The sequence below is a fragment of the Narcine bancroftii genome, chromosome 7 (genome assembly GCF_036971445.1).
Source record: "Narcine bancroftii isolate sNarBan1 chromosome 7, sNarBan1.hap1, whole genome shotgun sequence".
In the NCBI taxonomy this organism is placed as follows: domain Eukaryota; kingdom Metazoa; phylum Chordata; class Chondrichthyes; order Torpediniformes; family Narcinidae; genus Narcine; species Narcine bancroftii.
Genome location: NC_091475.1, coordinates 153,403,598 through 153,421,226, shown reverse-complemented (window position 1 = coordinate 153,421,226; position 17,629 = coordinate 153,403,598). Strand labels below are relative to the sequence as shown.

The 17,629-nt window shown below is 41.9% G+C and overlaps 1 protein-coding gene across 13 annotated transcripts in view; it reads right to left on the bottom strand.

Annotated features, from left to right (window-relative positions):
- LOC138739231 (NADPH oxidase 4) overlaps window positions 1-17,629 on the bottom strand; it is a 271,753-nt gene that overhangs the window by 44,469 nt on the left and 209,655 nt on the right. For all 13 annotated transcript variants that reach the window (XM_069890873.1, XM_069890863.1, XM_069890864.1 and 10 more), the window contains one exon: window positions 13,395-13,457. In XM_069890873.1, the coding sequence (XP_069746974.1) occupies window positions 13,395-13,457 (63 nt within the window). The remainder of the gene's footprint in view (window positions 1-13,394; window positions 13,458-17,629) is intronic.

The window sequence follows — 17,629 nt, the reverse complement described above, 5'->3', positions numbered from 1 at the left end:
TTTCTGTAGGAACATTGTTTTGTTTTTCTTTCTACAAATGCTGCCTAACCAAGGATTTGATATTTTTTCTTTTTATTTCAGACTGCCTGTGTCCTCAGCCATGATCGTATTGAATGGCGGAGCAGGCTCGATGGGCCATTTTTGGCCTACTCCTGTTCCTACTTCCTATGTTCCTATGTTCAACATTTGGCTATTTTTGTTACCTAAATTGTTTGGTGAACAGTTGCACAATTCCAAGTCAAGACTTACGCCAATAAAAATAATCTAGTTCATATCAGCTTTGTTACTAAACAAAGAGCAACAAATGAACAATTTAGTTATAAAGATGTCATTGAGGAACTGATGCTCTTCCTATGTTCAAGCTCTTTAAGTAAATTATTGTTCACTGTAAAAATGATTGCAAGATAAAATATCTGGAAAAACTTCCAATCACTTGCAGGATGACGAAATACTGTATTTCAAAATATAATAAAATCCCTGTTATACAGAATTCAAGCAGTCGGCAAAAATATCATGGAAAATAAATCGGTAAAAAATATGGAGGTTTAAAATTGGCAACCCTAGAACTCAGTTCACCAATTACGCAACATGCAATCTCAAGTCACCAGAATATTCACTTATCCAGCATCTACCAATCCCTATAGGTGCCAGATACCAGGGGTTTTACTGTATTCCTGTTAATGAAGATATATATTTTTTTAAATTTAGATCGTAGTCATTTGATAAAAAGGAGACATTACCAGTCAGCAATTCTTCATTAGCATTTTATAACTAATTTCTTAATGTGAGCAAATACTGTATAGTTTGAAAGCAAATGTACATTCAAGTTCAAAAACACTGAAAATGAGAAATTGGATTCAAAATATGCTACCAATTTAATTGATGAGAATGACATAATTAAAATAAAATGATCTAGAATTTATTGTCAAACAATGAAGGTAGTAAGGCTGCATCAATAATTTTATGCTGGACTGCTTCAGCACTCTATATGAGAGAAGATTATGATCAAACAAAATAAAAACTTCCTGTACAAGATGGACTGTTCCACTTTTTTGCTTTGTGTAAATGGCATCTCACTTCCTGGCTCATCACTGAAATGCATTGAACAAATGGATGATGGTCAAGAAGATGTCACTTACATGGGAGGTTTGAGTACAGTCACACCATTTGGCAGAAATGAAAAATAAATAGGAGCATAAGCAAAACCAGGCTTCATCAGCAACTTGAGGTTATACAACAAGATGTGAGAACTATTCACATCCTACAGAGAGAGAGAATCGAGATATTTTTGGAGCAAATAATAATTGTGTGGTAGAAACAGGGCAGAAAAAGCAATGCATTAAAAGCTGCAGTCAGGAAAGGGAATAAAGTTATCCTACTTATCAAAATTAACTCCAAAAAGTGTACCACAGTTCATTGCCTTACTATACTTGGGGAGAGCTAAAGCAATATTTGAAGCTTCAACATTCAAAGGATCATTTTATTGTTACATAATAATAAATTAAAAATGTAACATTCAACTTTTGTCTGCCTTAAGGCAAACAAAGAATCACCATGAGCATTGCCTTGCTCCCCTATCAAAATGAGAAAGAGAAGCAAGAGAGAAACTTCAGAAACAGAGTGTCTATGGATTTACCTCTAGTGTTCCGCAGCCTCTGCAGTTAACAGACCATTCGCCAAAACCTGTGTGAGTCCTTTGACGGCAAGCCACCAACAGCCTGCTGCCTGTGTGAGTTCTTAAGCCGCTGAGCCCCTCACTGGTCTGCTCCTTTATTTCGCACTTGCTAACAGGAGCATGGGGAGGGACAGTGTTTTCCTAGTTTCTGGTGCCCAGCATCACTCCCCCAGAGTCTGCATACCCTCGTGATTCGCTGCCCAGCACATCATGGGCATAGACCCCTTGGTGGCAGAATTTAATGAAAAAACACCATTGGCTCCTTTATCAGGCTGTTTAAAGCCTGTATAGAGCTGTCAGCATTCAGACCTGGCGGTAGAACCCTGCATAGCAGCTGTGTCTCCACTCCTTACTCTCTCAGGTCCATACCAGCAGCAGCACTGCCCTTGCAGTAGTTTCAATCGTGCCACCAATTTTAAAAAAATGTTCTTTGTAAAGATAACTCAGAAGTTGGAAGAATGCTCTAGACCCATCTACTTAAGCAAATGGAGAGCTACAAATTCAAAGGACAGAATAAAAAGCTGAAAGAGCAATTATATCATAGTACTCAGACAGCTATCAATGTTCGATCAGGAACTTTTGAATTATGCACTTAAAGAGATCACGTATGCATAAGAGACAAAAGAATTCAATCAAAGTTGTTAGACACAATAGGTGCTAAATTACAATTTTCATAATGGAAACCAAGAATGCCACCTTCTTGAGCCACCTAAAATATAACAGCAGCCTACAGCCAAAGGGCTAATAATAACAGAAGGGGATCCAAAAGGGTTCAGTTATAGTATAGAGGAGGGGTGGCCAAACCACAGCTCACAAGCCACATGTGGTTCTTTGACCTTTAATATACAGCTCGCTGCCGGTCTCCACCCCCCTCGTCCGCCTGATTCGCGCTGCTGGTCTCCCCCCCCGGCCCGCCTGACTCGCGTTGCCGGTCTCCCCACTTCACCCGCCCGACTCGTGCTGCCGGTCTCCCCCCCTCGCCCACCCAACTCACGCTGCTGGTCTCTCTCCCTCGCCTGCCTGACTCGCATCTTTAATAGCCTGATATTTGTAGCATTGTATTTTAGTCAAAAAAATATGATTATAAGACTAATTTTGTAAGGTGGAAATCTGATTAAAATATCTCATTTTTTTAGTTTACTTTTTTTTTAACATATTTGTGTCTTTGTGATTACTGAAAATAATACAAATTACCAGTTTAAAAACTGCATGCATGAATAAATATTGCATTTAATATGCATTTCTTAAAATTTATATAAATTTTTTTGTTTCAAAATGTGTAGGTAACAATAGAAATGTATGTGTGAATTTTGTTCTCGTCCTGCGGCTCTCAAGCATCTGAGCTTTACCGTTTGTGGCTCTTACATCAAGTAAGTTTGGCCACGCCTGGTATAGAGCAATAGTTTCAAGGAAGAGTACAGCAATTTCATCTAAGTGAGAAAATTTGAGTCATCTGACCGATAAGCAGGTACAAAACTTAGAATCGATGAAGTTGTTCAAATCTTAAATCTTTTGAAACCATCTCAGAAATGACCACATGGATCAATTAGGTTAGAGACATATCCAAAGAAATGAAGTCACATGTGATAATCATACCATTCCTCACATTAATACTGCTTAAGGTTACAGAACAGCAATGAATCAAGAGATTCTTGGTTCCTCAGCTCCAACTAAGAAAACATCAGAAACAAGTACACACACGAGGAAGTTAAGCCAAATAAGGAACCCAGTCAGCAACAGGATTTGTAAAAGCAGTGTAGAATTATCGAAAGTATTTAGATGGAAAGAAACATGGTGTGCTTATATGAAATTAAGTAAATGATGTGGTCAATGGTCATATGATGTCATGTTGCATATGTATAATGGAAACACCAGAACATAAAAATTCAGACATTCCTGAGTCCTGTTCAAGATTATTATATGAAGAATAGACAAGAATTCCAGTGGCATTTCAGGTCCATCTCAGGATATATTTGTATCACCACTCTCAATCAATTCACCTTTCAATCAATGTCATTCATACAATCTAATGGAGTTGTTTCTTCTTTGTTTTTAAAAACTGAAGAGCTCGCTCGGTTTGAATTTATAACTAATGTAGTATTCAACATCTTATTTGGCACCTATTATTCTCATTTGTGTTTTGTCAAATCTGTACCTCATAAGCATTATTGAAAGATGGCATTTAGTATTACATAGTTTCTGTCCAGACCAGTGGTTCTCAACTTTTTTCTTTCCACCCACATACCATTTGAAGTATTCCCTATGCCATAGGTGCTCTGTGATTAGTAAGGGCTTGCTTAAGGTAGTATGTAGGTGGAAAAAAAAGTTTGAAGACCACTGTTTTAATCGTACCTAATTGACTTCTGATGTGCACGGTTTCATAACTCCAAAGAAAATGGGCCAATGACAATTTTCCTCAAACAAAATATTTCAGTAACAATTGGGTCTAGAGCAATGGTTCTCAACCTTCCCTTCCAAAGTAAAATGGTCAGTTGATTTCCTCTCAAACAAAATACAAATAATTCAAAATTAATGTGTGCAAAATGTCACATTCTGTATTTAAATATTTTGGATATAGCTCTGTACCTCAGCATGTAATTTATAAATTAGTAAAATCCAATACAAGTTGTTACCACATGCAATGAACTAAACCACAATTTGTTTCCATCTTCTACATGACAGTGCCCTTGGAGGATGCAGTGGAGGTCAGCTGAGCTTGTAGCTGATATGCAGCAACATGGCTGGAAGGCAAGTGTCTGACCAGTAGAAATAAGATGCAGAAGGTTTGGGAGTTGGGAGTGTGAGGAAAGATGCACTGACAAACAGTCAAAGATCTCTCCAGAGCTGCTGAAAAGGGTAGTCAGAAGCTTTGGATGAGGAGAAAGGATTCTAACTGGGCCCCCAAGTCAGTGAGTGACATCTAGGGGGTAAGCCCAGGATTCCAGGATTCACTGCTGAACCATCCAGAGGTGCCGTGGGCCTAACAAAAAAAAGCATTGAGGAAGGAGCAAACCCAGTTGATAACCCAGAAGATCCCACCACTCACTTGGTGACAGAGTCTAGGCACCAAGTCTCAGGAGAGCAATAAGGGTTATTAACATCTAGTCCTACCTGACATTTCAGTGGGGTGAGTTACAAAGATAACATTATAGGTGACCAGATGGAGGGCTCTGCAGATAGGAGTGATTGTTGAGAAGGTGGGAAAAGGGGAAGTTATATGTTTCATCTCATTAAGATCAACATTTTGTGGCAGTATGGGGTGAATTTCAAGGGCTCAAGGAATCAAGGATCATTGTTTATCCATTTACAGTTATGAGCCCAAGCTGATCAAATATTCAAGATGAACAGGTTAGAAGGAATGGTCATTATCTGGTGGAGAGAGAGAGAGAGAGAAAAAAATGCAGATAAGCAATGAAACCAGTTTAGGTTCCAATATTTGTTGTCCGGGTGTGGCCAATGTCTTAATTAATGGTGCTGCACTGTGATTGATGGCTTTTGATGGTTATTTAAAGGATAAATCATAACAAATGATTCAGAATCCATCTCAAGTGGATTCACATGGTTGAACTTCTGAAGTGATACAATTTGATCAAAGTCAGAAGGGAACAGTCTCCTACCTGTCTCCAATATTTCGTCATGACACAAGCAGGACACCCCAAATATTAGAGAGAAAGTAAAATCAGGATTTTGGAAATGAGAATAGCATGCTTTTATTTTACTTAATTTTATTTTGGATGTAAAGAATACAATTTCCTGAATAAATATAGCAACTGTTATTTTCTACATTTTGTATAATGAGCCACGCCCTCTTCCTCCAAAAGCATCTCTCACTATTGCATTTCATTCAAACTGATGTTGTTTTCTTTTCTCGTGGTCTCTTTCATTCCTTTATTATTTGTCATGCCATCTTGCTTTCTGGCAGAGATCACTTGTCTGTCACTAAGTCCAACCGATACCAATATTTTAAGTGATGAAGGCCAGTAATGTACGTACTTAGAAGTTGTTCTTGCTGCGACAACAAGTACTCATCAAATGTTAAGTACTAAATATCCTTTGCAGGCCCTTCCTTGTGCATCAGCGTATGTTGACAAAAGATGAATAGTTATTAATTTACTCTGATTCCCACTTGTGATACAGAGATCAAACCTCTTTGTAGCTTGTGGGTTGCAAGTGAGCCACAGAAGCACCAAGAAAATGGCAAATAGAGGCAATTTTCTTTATAAAAGATGAACTTCTGTAGATTAGACTAAAGGATATGAGAAAAATAGGCATTGCTAATAGGATGCACATAGTTAAATGATTTGTTTAAATATCCATTGTAATGTTACAAGTGTAGTGTTGCAATACTTTTGTTGATTTGATAAGGCTGCAGCTCCACCCAGATGAAACAGATTACTTAAATAATGCTTGCACCGACACAGTTAGCCCAACACTATTGCAGCATTAGCGACCTGGGTTCGAATATGGTACTGTCTATAAGGAGTTTGTATGTTCTCCCCGTTTTTGTGTGTGTTTCCTCTGGGGATTTCAGTTTCCTCCTACCCTTCAAAACGTACTGGGGAGGGAGATTTGGGAAGCACTGGCTCAAGAGCTGGAAGGGACTGTATATCTAAATTGAAAAATTAAATTTAAAAAATGGATTGTAGAATGGCAATGCTTTAAATACATTCTGCAGAGTAGAAGCAAAGAAGGATGAAGTCCCTTCTCCCATACCAATTAAATCTTCTTTTTCTTTCTGATAACCATGGAAATCCAGCACTTCCAGTTAGAGTTGGCAAGTGCATTGCATGACTGCCACCTGATGCTCCCAATCAAAGCTCCCCTGCTGAAAATAATCCCAAGTGTGATCATGTTAAAGGCAGTAGGCAAATCAGATTTTTTTTAGACATACAGCACGGTTGCATGCTCTTGAGCATGTGCCCCTCCCCCCCCAATAACCTATACATTTTGAAGTGTGGGAGGAAACCGGAGCACCCAGAAGAAACTCCTTATAGACAACATCAGATTCAAACCTGGGTAACTGGCATTGTAATAGTGTTATAAGAACTGCAATGCGAACCATCTATTCAAGACTTCCTCATCATCTGTTCCCTTCTGACTTCAATCAAATTGTATCACTTCAGAAGTTCAACCATGCAAATCCACTTGAGATGGATTCTGAATCATTTATCATGATTTATCCTTTAAATAACCATCAAAAGCCATCACTCACAGTGCAGCACCATTAATTAAGACATTGGCCACACCCAGGATGACATGGACTTGTTCAACATCGCCTGGACAACAAATATTGGAACCTAAACTGGTTATGGATGTAGAGTTTTATTGCTTACATTTTTTTCTCTCTCTCTCCACCAGATAATGATCATTCCTTCTAACCTGTTCATCTTATCTTGAATATTTGATCAGCTTGGGCTCATAACTGGTAAATGCAGCAGAATCCATGGTCATTGTTCTTACATCATTGGAATTATAAATCCTTGCATTCACTCGAGTGAATAAAAATTTGTCATATCAGATTATAAATTACCAGGAAAAAATATTGAACTTTAAAACCAATTAATTATTGTGATGATCACATTCAGTCGATAGAAACTTCATTGTCCTCTTTAAAATGAAGATATGTTGCGTATTGCCTCTCGTTTAAAGTTACCCATCATTTCATGCAACGTCACCTAAGAAAATTTCCTTGAATATATCCTGAATCAAAGACATGAAATAATACTTCCCATTACTACATTTATAAGAACAATATGGATTTTTAAAGTCCCAGGTCAGACAATAAAGTATTTGAAGTGTAGATATTACTGTGGGGAATGCAACAATCAATTTGAGAAAAGGAAGCTGCCATAAACAGAAGGAATGAACAAATAATCTGTGCTTTGTAATGTTGACTGAAGAAAAATATGCATCATATTGACAATAACTCACAAGATTTGTTTAAAAGATACAATTTCATGGAATGTTTTACATATATTCATGGTTAGTATTGCAATCAAAATTATATATTCCCCCAGAAGTGCTCTGTTCTTTCAGCTCTAGTTCTGCACTGGGACTTAAACTTACAGCATTCTGACTCAGAGCCCAAAGTACCAACAACTGGCTGACGTTAATCAACCATTTGAAATATACATGGAGAAATATTGGACAGGACAGGCACCATTTGTGGAGAATAAGCAGGTCAACATACTTGGTCAATGATCTTTCATCAGAACTTTAAAGGAAACCATAGGCTTCATTTTTACAGACATCCACAGGTTGGAAAATATATAAAAATATATAAAAACTATGGCATCAAAAGCAGACAAGACTGCTATGAAAATGGAGACAGAGTGGTTCTGCCATTCTTGGGAATGAACTTATGTACATATGTTAGAGTTTTGAATTTAATAATATTATTGGAACTCACTCCTATGTATGGGTGTTGTGGTATACTCAAGATAACTGTGTCTATTCTGTTCCTAGGAGTATGAATACTGTAATGCCCATATCACATTCATGAGTGGTCCATCTGCACAGATGCATTAATGTATTGGTACACATGGCAGTAAACACCGTAATTACAACAAGAAAGATAGATGTAAATTGTGTTTCTCGAGTGCTTTATTTTATCCTCCCACTTACAAAAGGGACACAACATCGTGGCAATGGTAGTTATTGTCAAAAACCATACCATCCTTATAAACACTAGAAAGCCACTCGAAAAATTTTTAAAAATCATGCCCAGATTCCAAGAACTGAGTTACGTGAAAAGGTTAAGCAGGTTAGGACTTTATTTCCCAGAGTGTAGAAGAATGAGGGGAGATTTGATAGAGGTATTTAAAATTAAGAGGGGGATACACAGAATAAGTGTAGATGGGCTTTTACAATGAGGGTTGGTGAGATATAAACTAGACTACATGAGTTAAGAGTGAAAGGAGAAAAGCTTAGGGGGGAACTTCTTCACATAGAGTGGTGGGAATGAGCTGGCAGCTGAGGGGGCATGAATGTGGGCTCAATTTTAATATTTAAGAAGAATTTGGGCAGGTAGATGGATGGCAGAGGTATGGAGGGCTACAGACTGGATGCAGGTCAGTGGGACTAGGCAAAAGAAAGTGGTCCAGCATAGACTAGAAGGGCCAAAAGGGCCTGTTTCTATGCTGTAATGTTCTATGGTTCTATCACATGATCATCAGCACGGACAAAAATAGCTACTGCTGAGGCAGCAACGTTGCAACCGGTAATGGACTGGAAAGCCGATGACGTCGTAGAAACCTTCAAGAAATTGTGGCAGAAATTTCAAAAGCTTCCTCAAAGGGGTCACGCAGGAGAAAAAGGTTAGTTATATCCTTCTCTGGATGGGGGAACGAGGACTAGACCGATTCAACAGCTGGGAACTCGCCGAGACAGAAGAGAATGATCTGGAGAATATATCTGAGAAATTCTCCCCTCAACTGGAATCTAGATCTAACCACAGAATCAAATGATATGGATTCCAGAGCCTAAAGCAAAAACCCAATGAGACAGTGGATAATTTCCTCACTAGGCTGAAGATACAAAATACCACAAAATACAAATTTTAGGAAATCGACCAACTGATCTGGGGAAGCGCCTATCCCAATGTACAAAAAGCTCTTATAGGGAAGGATAGCTTAAAGATGGCAGATGCAATACACACAGCTAGGGCCTTCGAGGCCACCAGGAGGCAAATCCAGTCCCTATCTGTACAGGACAACACACAACAAAGAGATGAAAGGATCGATGCTATAAAACAGAGATCAAGAAAGCCACAAACCCCTCAAGACCTGCAGGAGCTGCGGCAGACTACACCCCTTTGATGACCACAAGAAATGCCCTGCATTTGCAGGACCTGTGGGAAAGCCAATCTCTGAGAAAAAATGTGCAGATCTGGTATGAATTAAAAAGAATGCCAGTGAAGAGAGGATACAAGCAGAAAATACATTATGTAGATGGAAGTGATAATGGTGACTCCGATGCATAGAGCTAGACATAGAAACAATACACCTTCACAAGATGTAAAAGAGGGAAAACCGAAGGAGAAATGAATTACACAACTGTGACTCAAGTGAAGAGAATTAATCAGAAACAGTCCTACAACTTTCAACCTGAAGGTAAACAACGTCCTTCCATTCAGATGTTCCCTGAAAACATAAGAAACGGATACCCGAAGGAAGGCGTACTAGAGGCTGCAAATGTCACACTCACAGCCTAAGGTGGACTCATGATCAAACAGCCAGGAAAAAACAAAATCAGAGGCTGTCATAAAGGAAAGAACATCACGTGTACATTCTTTGTGGCAAATGCTAATGGACCAGCAATTCTAGGTCTGAAAAGCTGTCAGGAATTACAGTTATAATCGCTGTAAACCATGAGATCCATGAGAAGAAATTGTCAAAGAGAATCAACAGGGACACCCCACTTGAGCACCACCCTCGATCACAAACAATGTTGAGCTCATGAACATGTATTTTGAATGCTTTGATGATACAGTCGGGTGCTTTAGAAACTCTGTAGCCCCAGACTGTAAACCAGTAGACCATGCTCCAAGGAAAGTACCGATAGAGCTTAAAAATAACTAGAACAAGAACTGAAGGAAATGGAAGACAAGCAATTGATAGCAAAAGTAATGAAGCCGAATGACTGGGTAAATTCCATAGTGGTAAAGGAAAAACTGAATGGCCACCTGAGGATATGCCTGGACCTGAAAGTCTTAAATAAAGCCATCAAGAGAGGTCACTACCCAACACCAACACTGGAAGATATCACTCCAGAACTAGCAGGGTCCAAATTCCTCAGCAAATTAGATGCTAAGAATGGATACTGGAACGTGAAGCTGGACGACAAATCAATATTGCACACAACGTTCAATTCTCCATTTGGTCATTACAAGTTCCTGCAACTATGTTTTGGCCTCAAGGTTAGCCAGGACATGTTTCAACAAAAGATTATCACCTACAGGAGATGCAAGGGCACTATTGACATTGCAGATGACATCCAGGTCTATGGCAGAGATGAGAAAACTCATGATTTTCACCTACACAAAGCCATAGAGAAAACCAGAGGAGCTGGCATCAAACTCAATGCAGACAAATGCATTATCAAGGAGTGCCAATTCTTCAGAATGGTGTACACACCTGACAGGGTCAAGCCAAGCCCAGAGAAGGTCACAGACATTGCCAAGATGGAATACCCAAAGGACAAAAAGAGCTAAGCAGTATCCTTGGTTTGCTCCAGTACATGAACTCCTTCATTCCAAATGTCAGACTACACAGCCAACCCCAGAGAGCTGCTAAAAGATGATGTGGAGTTTCAGTGGTCACCATCACACCAGAGAAGTTTTGACCAGCTCAAAGTCATCGTGTGCAGAGGACTGAGCTATTATGGCAGGAAAAAAAAAGCCCATCACACTACAAGTAGACTCTTCTACCAGAAGCCTTGGTGCAGCATTAGTACAAGAAGGAAAACGAATAGCTTTCACCTCAAAAGCCCTGACAACAGCAGAGACCAGATATGCCAATAGTGAGAGGGACCTGTTGGCAGTCGTGTATGGATGTGCAAAATTCCACAAATTAATCTATGGGAGACAGCTTGGTGTGGAGAGTGATCATTGCCCGTTGGAAGCAAGGCACTAGCTAGACTGTAGAGGCTATTCCTCCAACTCCAATGCTACGACTTCACCTTGCAGTACAAACCAGGAAAGGAAATGATGCTTGCCAATGCCTTGTCATGCCTTTCCTCAAATGAGGATGAAAGATATATCACCTTGTCAGTGTGACCAGCAGGAAACTAAGCCAGATCAAGGAAGAAACCACTAAGGATGATGTGCTGCAGCTGCTATCCTAACTGGTGGTACAGGGATGGCCAGAGAGGATAAAACAGGGGCAGCCTGCAATACGTCAGTATTGGCCTGTCAGAGATGACATATCGCTGGAGAACAGTGTTGGGCTGGCAGGGTCATGGCTGATCATATCCGAGCCAATGCAAAAAGAAATTCTCCAAAAAATACGTCAAGGCCACTTGGGAATGGAGAAACGCAAACTTAGAGCAAACTCAGCAGTGTACTGGACAAGCATCTACAAAGACATAGAAAAGATAGTGGCTGCTTGTCAAATATGCCAGAATTACAGGAACACATAACAGAAGGAAATAATTCCTGCTGAAATACTCGCCAGACACAGAGGGAGGAGACTTGTTTTCTAAGAACCAAGAGTGGTATCTTATTGTGGCCTGTTACTACTCTAAGTTCCCATTCATCAGGAGAGTGAAGAACCCGAGAGTATCAACCATCACTTCACTGGTACGAGCAATCTTTGCAGAACCTGAGCAAGTGATATGTGATAATGGAACCCAATTCACATCACCTGAATTCAGAGAGCTGGCTGCAGAATGTGGGTTCACTATCACAACGTCACCCCCAAAGGCCATGGGTTCATCGAGAGACATGTGCAGTCAGCAAACACACACTCACCAAGAGTCGAGAGACGAAGGAGGACCCTTACCTTGCACTTCTGTCCCGACGGGCAACACCCTTGAGGGCCAACATGAAATCCCCAGCAGAGATTTTAAATGGTAGGAAATAGGAAACATCCTGCCAAGCAAAATCCATCCTCCAGATGATCAGGAGGAAACTAGAGGAAAGGTGTCAGTACTACAACAGACATTCACAAGCCTTACCAGAGCTCGAGAGGACAGCATGTGCATATTCAAGAAAACCTGATGCCCACCGAAGGTTGTCAGTAAAGTTGAGACGCCAAGGTCTTACATCATCGAGACAAAATCTGGCAGACAGCTGAATCAGAACAAGGTCCACATCCGTTTAACACCAGATTTGGCAAAGTAGAGAGCTGCAACACCAGCAACTTCTGCAACATCAACAACTGGCATGGCATTACATGGCGAAACTTCAACCACTAGCATCACAATGTCAACACAGCAGGCAGCAGGTGAAATGGAGCAAGCAACACCAGTATTGCAAAGTTCAACAATCTTAACAAAATCGACAAAGTGGAGAAGCAACATCCTGCCACCAGTGCGATTTTGCTGAAAATATGTGAAATTAGGACATTTTATTTTTATAGTTAAAATGTTGAATTCACATTTTAAATAAAGAGATAAAGAAGCACTAACTTTTTTTGAGAAGGAGGAATGTTATATACTCAAGATACCTGTGACTATTTTGTTGCTAGGAGCATGAATACTGTAATGGCCGTATCACACTCATGAGTGGTGCAGGTTCACAGATGTATTAATGCACTATTGTTATGCACAGCAGTAAACATAGCGTAATTTCAACAAGAAATTTAGCTGTATAATCGCATCTCCTGAGTGCTTTATTTTGTCCTCCCACTTACAAAAGGGATATGACTGGTGTCCATAAATTGGCATTCATAACCCAGGGACGGCTACTATGTCAGATGTTTTATTAGAAGAAAAAGCCATTTAATTAAATTCAGGTGCTCCAAAAACATTTCATATTAGCAGCACTATTTTCCAGTTCAATCACACAGCAATGTTGAAACTGGTGTCAGCTTAAGGAAGAAAATATTAATATAAATCAGAACACTATTCAAACTGCTGTCAACCTTTCACCAGCCAGGTACTCTAAATTCAAAATATTTGGTTTGGATGATCTGAACAATGCACATTTTTAACATTTCAAAGCAAGGAATTTTCTTCAGAAGTCTCACTTTAAAAGTAATACAGGAATGATTGAACTTACCATTGTGAGAGTAAACGGATGGCTTTCAAATGCTGACACACTTGGACAGTGCAGAACAATGTACTAAATGAAATGTGAGGAGAGAAAGAGTTAGTGAAACCAAAATAATTATTTCATTTTTATTAGCAACACAAGAAAAAAGTTTGAGTTTTCTTTCTTAAATATCAATTTCAACTCTGGCAATTCACTGTGTATTAAGACTCGAACATAATAGGTTCCCCGGTGAAGACTTAAAATACTTGACTCTCACCACCTTGAGTCAGAGTACAGAATAGAAACAGGCCCTGCAGCCCAACTTGTCCATGCCAATAAAACCTTTACCTCCATTCAGCTCATTTCCCTCTAAATCTTTCCCACTCTACACCTGTCTGTAGCGTGTTGTGCGCGAGCGCAGCAAAAAGACTTGAGGCAACAAGCTGTGAGCTCATTTAGCACACTGATTTAATTTGAAGTTCGCTCTGCAGCCTTTAAGGCTGTCTTCAGCCCACCCCTCTCATTCTGGAACTTGCGTCACTCTGACGTATGCGCATGTGCGCTCTTCCAGTCCAGACTAGAAGAGAAGGACCCACGAAGCCATCTTTGCTGCAGCTGCCCTGCTGACTGCGCATGAAAGTGGGGCCGTTTCACCGCTACAACTATGTGCATCACCACACAACCCCCACCCAAGAACCGGCACCAATGCTCTCACAATGCATTGAGGGTGAGACTTGCAGCCTCAGCGGCCAGCCCCTATGTTCCGGTGGGGGGACCTTTACTGGTTCTGACAAGTCCAGATGGGCCAGTTTCAGGTGGTCCAGTGTGAACAGTTCTTCCTTGCCCCCGATGTCAAGTGTAAAGGTGAATGCATTCCTTTGGAGAACCTTGCAGGGACCCTCATAGGGACTCTGGAGAAGTGTCCTGTGTCAATCCCTTCGAATGAACACATAGGTACAGAAGGTCAAGTCTGCAGGGCAGTTGAAAGGTGGCTGACAGTGTAATAATTGTGGCAGTGGTGTGAGCGAGCCTAATTTTTCTCTCAGTCTTTCCAATACAATGGTGGTGTTGGCGGCTTGACCTGGTAGTGAAGAATGGAACTGGCTCAGGACTGCAAGGGTCTCACCATAAACTAGCTTAGCTGAGGAGGCTTTAAGGTTGTCCTTAGGTGCTGTGTGTATCCCAAAGAGGATCCAGGGTAGTTCGTCTACCCAGCTTGGCCTCTCGAGCCGTCCCATCAGTGCTGATCTCAGGTGGCGATGGAAAGTTCGTCTAGCCCATTGGATGGAGGGTGGTAGGCTGTGGTGCGGTGTAGCTGGGTTCCCAGAAGATTGGAGAGCTCGTTCCACAGGGCAGAGGAGAATTGGGTTTCCCGGTCAGTCATTATGTGTGCTGGGACACGAAAATGGGAGACCCAGGCGGAGAGGAAAACCCTGGCTCACGAGTCGATGGTGGTGTCCGGGATCGGGATGGCCTCTGTCCATCAAGTGAACCTGTCCATCATTGTAAGCAAGTAGCACGACCCTCGGGAGACTGGCAAGGGGCCAACTATGTCGAGGTGGATACCATCCGAACAACAGTGCAGATGGAAGGGTGGGACAAGCCACGTATTGTGTCGAAAACTCTTCTCTGCCATTGGGTGGGGACTAGTAGTCAGCGGTGGCCCGTAGAGACATCGCAGAGGATAGTTGCGCCATTGGTGTCCACTGGGAGGTCCTGGAGCTGCAGACCCATGACTTCCATCCTGAAGTTCTGTGACTCAGGAATATCCTGCTGGGCTCAAATCAGGTCGTGATAGTCGATGCCTTGTGACAAGGCATGACCGTTGGCCTGGGTAGTGCATCAGCAACAATGTTCTGTTTGCTCGAGAGGTGACGGGTGGAGGTGGTGAATTTGGAGATGTAGGATAAGAGCTGCTGCTGGTGGTTGGACCATGGGTCGGAGAACTTAGAGAAAGTGAATGTCAGCGGCATGTGGTCTGTGAGGACCATAAATGGCTGCCCCTCTGAGAAGTAGTGGAAATGGCAGACAGCCAGGCAGAGCACCAGCTGCTCTGTTGAACATGCTGATCTTCAGTTCAGGCAGTCGCATGTGGCAGCTGAAGAAAGTGAGAGGCCTCCATGTGTTGCCCATGAACTGTTCCAGGACACCGCCTACCGCTGTATTGGTCGCATTGACTGTGAGGGCCATCAGTGCGTCCATGCATGGGTGGACTAGCATTATTGTGTTAGCCAGGGCCTCCCTGGTCTTTACAAAGGAGGCCTGCACCTCGTCTGTCCATGGGAGTTCCTTTGTGGAGCCCAACATTAAAGTGAAGAGTGGGTGCATGATGTTGGCGGCTGCGGGCATGAACCTGTTGTAAAAATTCACCATGCCCAAGAATTCTTGCAGTTCCTTCAGAGTCAATGGTTTGGTGACTTGCTGTAAAGCCTCCACCTTGTTGGACAGAGGAGTGGCGCCATCTTTGGTAATTTTGTGGCCCAAAAAGTTGATCTTCTCAAAGCCAAACTGGCACTTCACTGGGTTAATGGTGAGGCCGAACTCAGAAAGTCAGTTAAAAAGCTGGCGAAGATCTGAAATGTGCTCTTCAGGAGTCTTGCTTGCTATCAGGATATCATCGAGGTAGATTGAAAGAAAAGGCAAATCTCTGCTGACTGCATCCATGAGGCGCTGGAATGTATGGGCTGCATTCTTAAAGCCAAAGGGTAAGCAGAGAAACTGAAAAAGGCCAAAAGGGGTACAATGACGGTCTTCTAGACATCGTGACAGGTGAACAAGGATCCTCGGATCAGGTTGACCTTAGAGAAAAGCTGTGCACCATGGAGGTTTGCTGCAAAATCCTGGATATGGGGAAATTGGGTAGCAGATGGGCACCATAGTCATTGAGATATCTGTAGTCCCCACAGGGTCTCCAGCTGGTGTAATTCTTCCTTGGTGGAGTTCGTCAAAGGCCAGATAATGGGCTTGAGAGTGTAACGGCAGTGTGATGATGGACTCTGTGCTTTGCCAAGGCAGGGGTGAACTGGGGGCACAGGATGGATGGATAGCTTCTGAGGAGCCGGCTGTATTGGCTGTGTGGCGTCTCCACCAAAGCGAGCTGGGTGACCAGCTCATTGGACGTGCTGAGGGGTACTATCTGGAAAGTCTCTACGTGGACTAGTCATTTTCCTTGGAAGTCCACCGGTGGAGAGTGTGCACGCAGGAAATAGAAGTCAGTGTGAATGACCAATTGAAAGTGACCTCGCCAAAACGCAGAGGAATGTGTTTTTTGCCAAAAGTTTTAATGGTGGTTTTGTTGGCTGCACGCAGGTTGGGACCATGAGGTCTCGTGCGTGTCTCGAGCGACGTTGGGGAATGATGCTTATCTCTTCCCCACATCCACGAGGAACCTGCAGCCCAAGACCCTGTCCCAGACGTGGAGTAGGCTGTTCGGTCGGCCATTAACAGCGACTGGCCATGTTGCTTCCTGGAAATGAGCACAGCTGGTGGCACCTGCGTGCTCTTTGACCCACTGCTGATGGTAGAAGAACCATTTTGGCTCGGGCCTTTCAGGTCTTGGGCGGGAGGTGGGGTGGTGCTGCTCATGTGCTGGACTGGCCTTGGGTGGTGCTGGGGGTGGTGGCCTTGTAATGCAGTTTTCTGTGTCTATGGGCTCGCCCTTGGAATAGGAGAGAACATCTGCTCTTGCCACAACTCTATGCAAGTTGCTGAAATCTGCACCAGCCAGTAGAAGCCTAATGTCTTCAAGCATTTGCTTGAGGAATGCCTGCTTGAACATGAGGCAGGGCATATGCCCCACTGCCAGGGTGAGCATCTTATCCATGAGTGCAGATGGAGTCCTGTCCCTTTGGGCATCCAAATGGAGGAGCTTGACAGCCCCCTCTCATATTAAATTTAGTTTTCGATTTGCCTACCCTGAGAAAAAAATTATGACCATCTTATCTGTGTTCCTCATGAACCACTTTTTACAAACCTCTATAAGGCTAACCTTCAATGCTCCACAGAAAAAATTCCCAGCCATTTCAGCCTTTCCTTATAACTCTAGTTCTCCAGTCCTGGTAAATATCCTTCTGAATCCAGCTGAAAGGCCCAACTTTGCTACTCCAAGTTCTTCCAGAACACTACTTTAAGGATTTCTTTGCTGGTGATAAAGGAAAATAAAACTGGAATGGATCCTTCCAATTTTTATATATTATTATGAAATGCATCAAAGTCATATTGTTGTATTAATGGCACTTTATAAATATAAAATCATGTTCTTT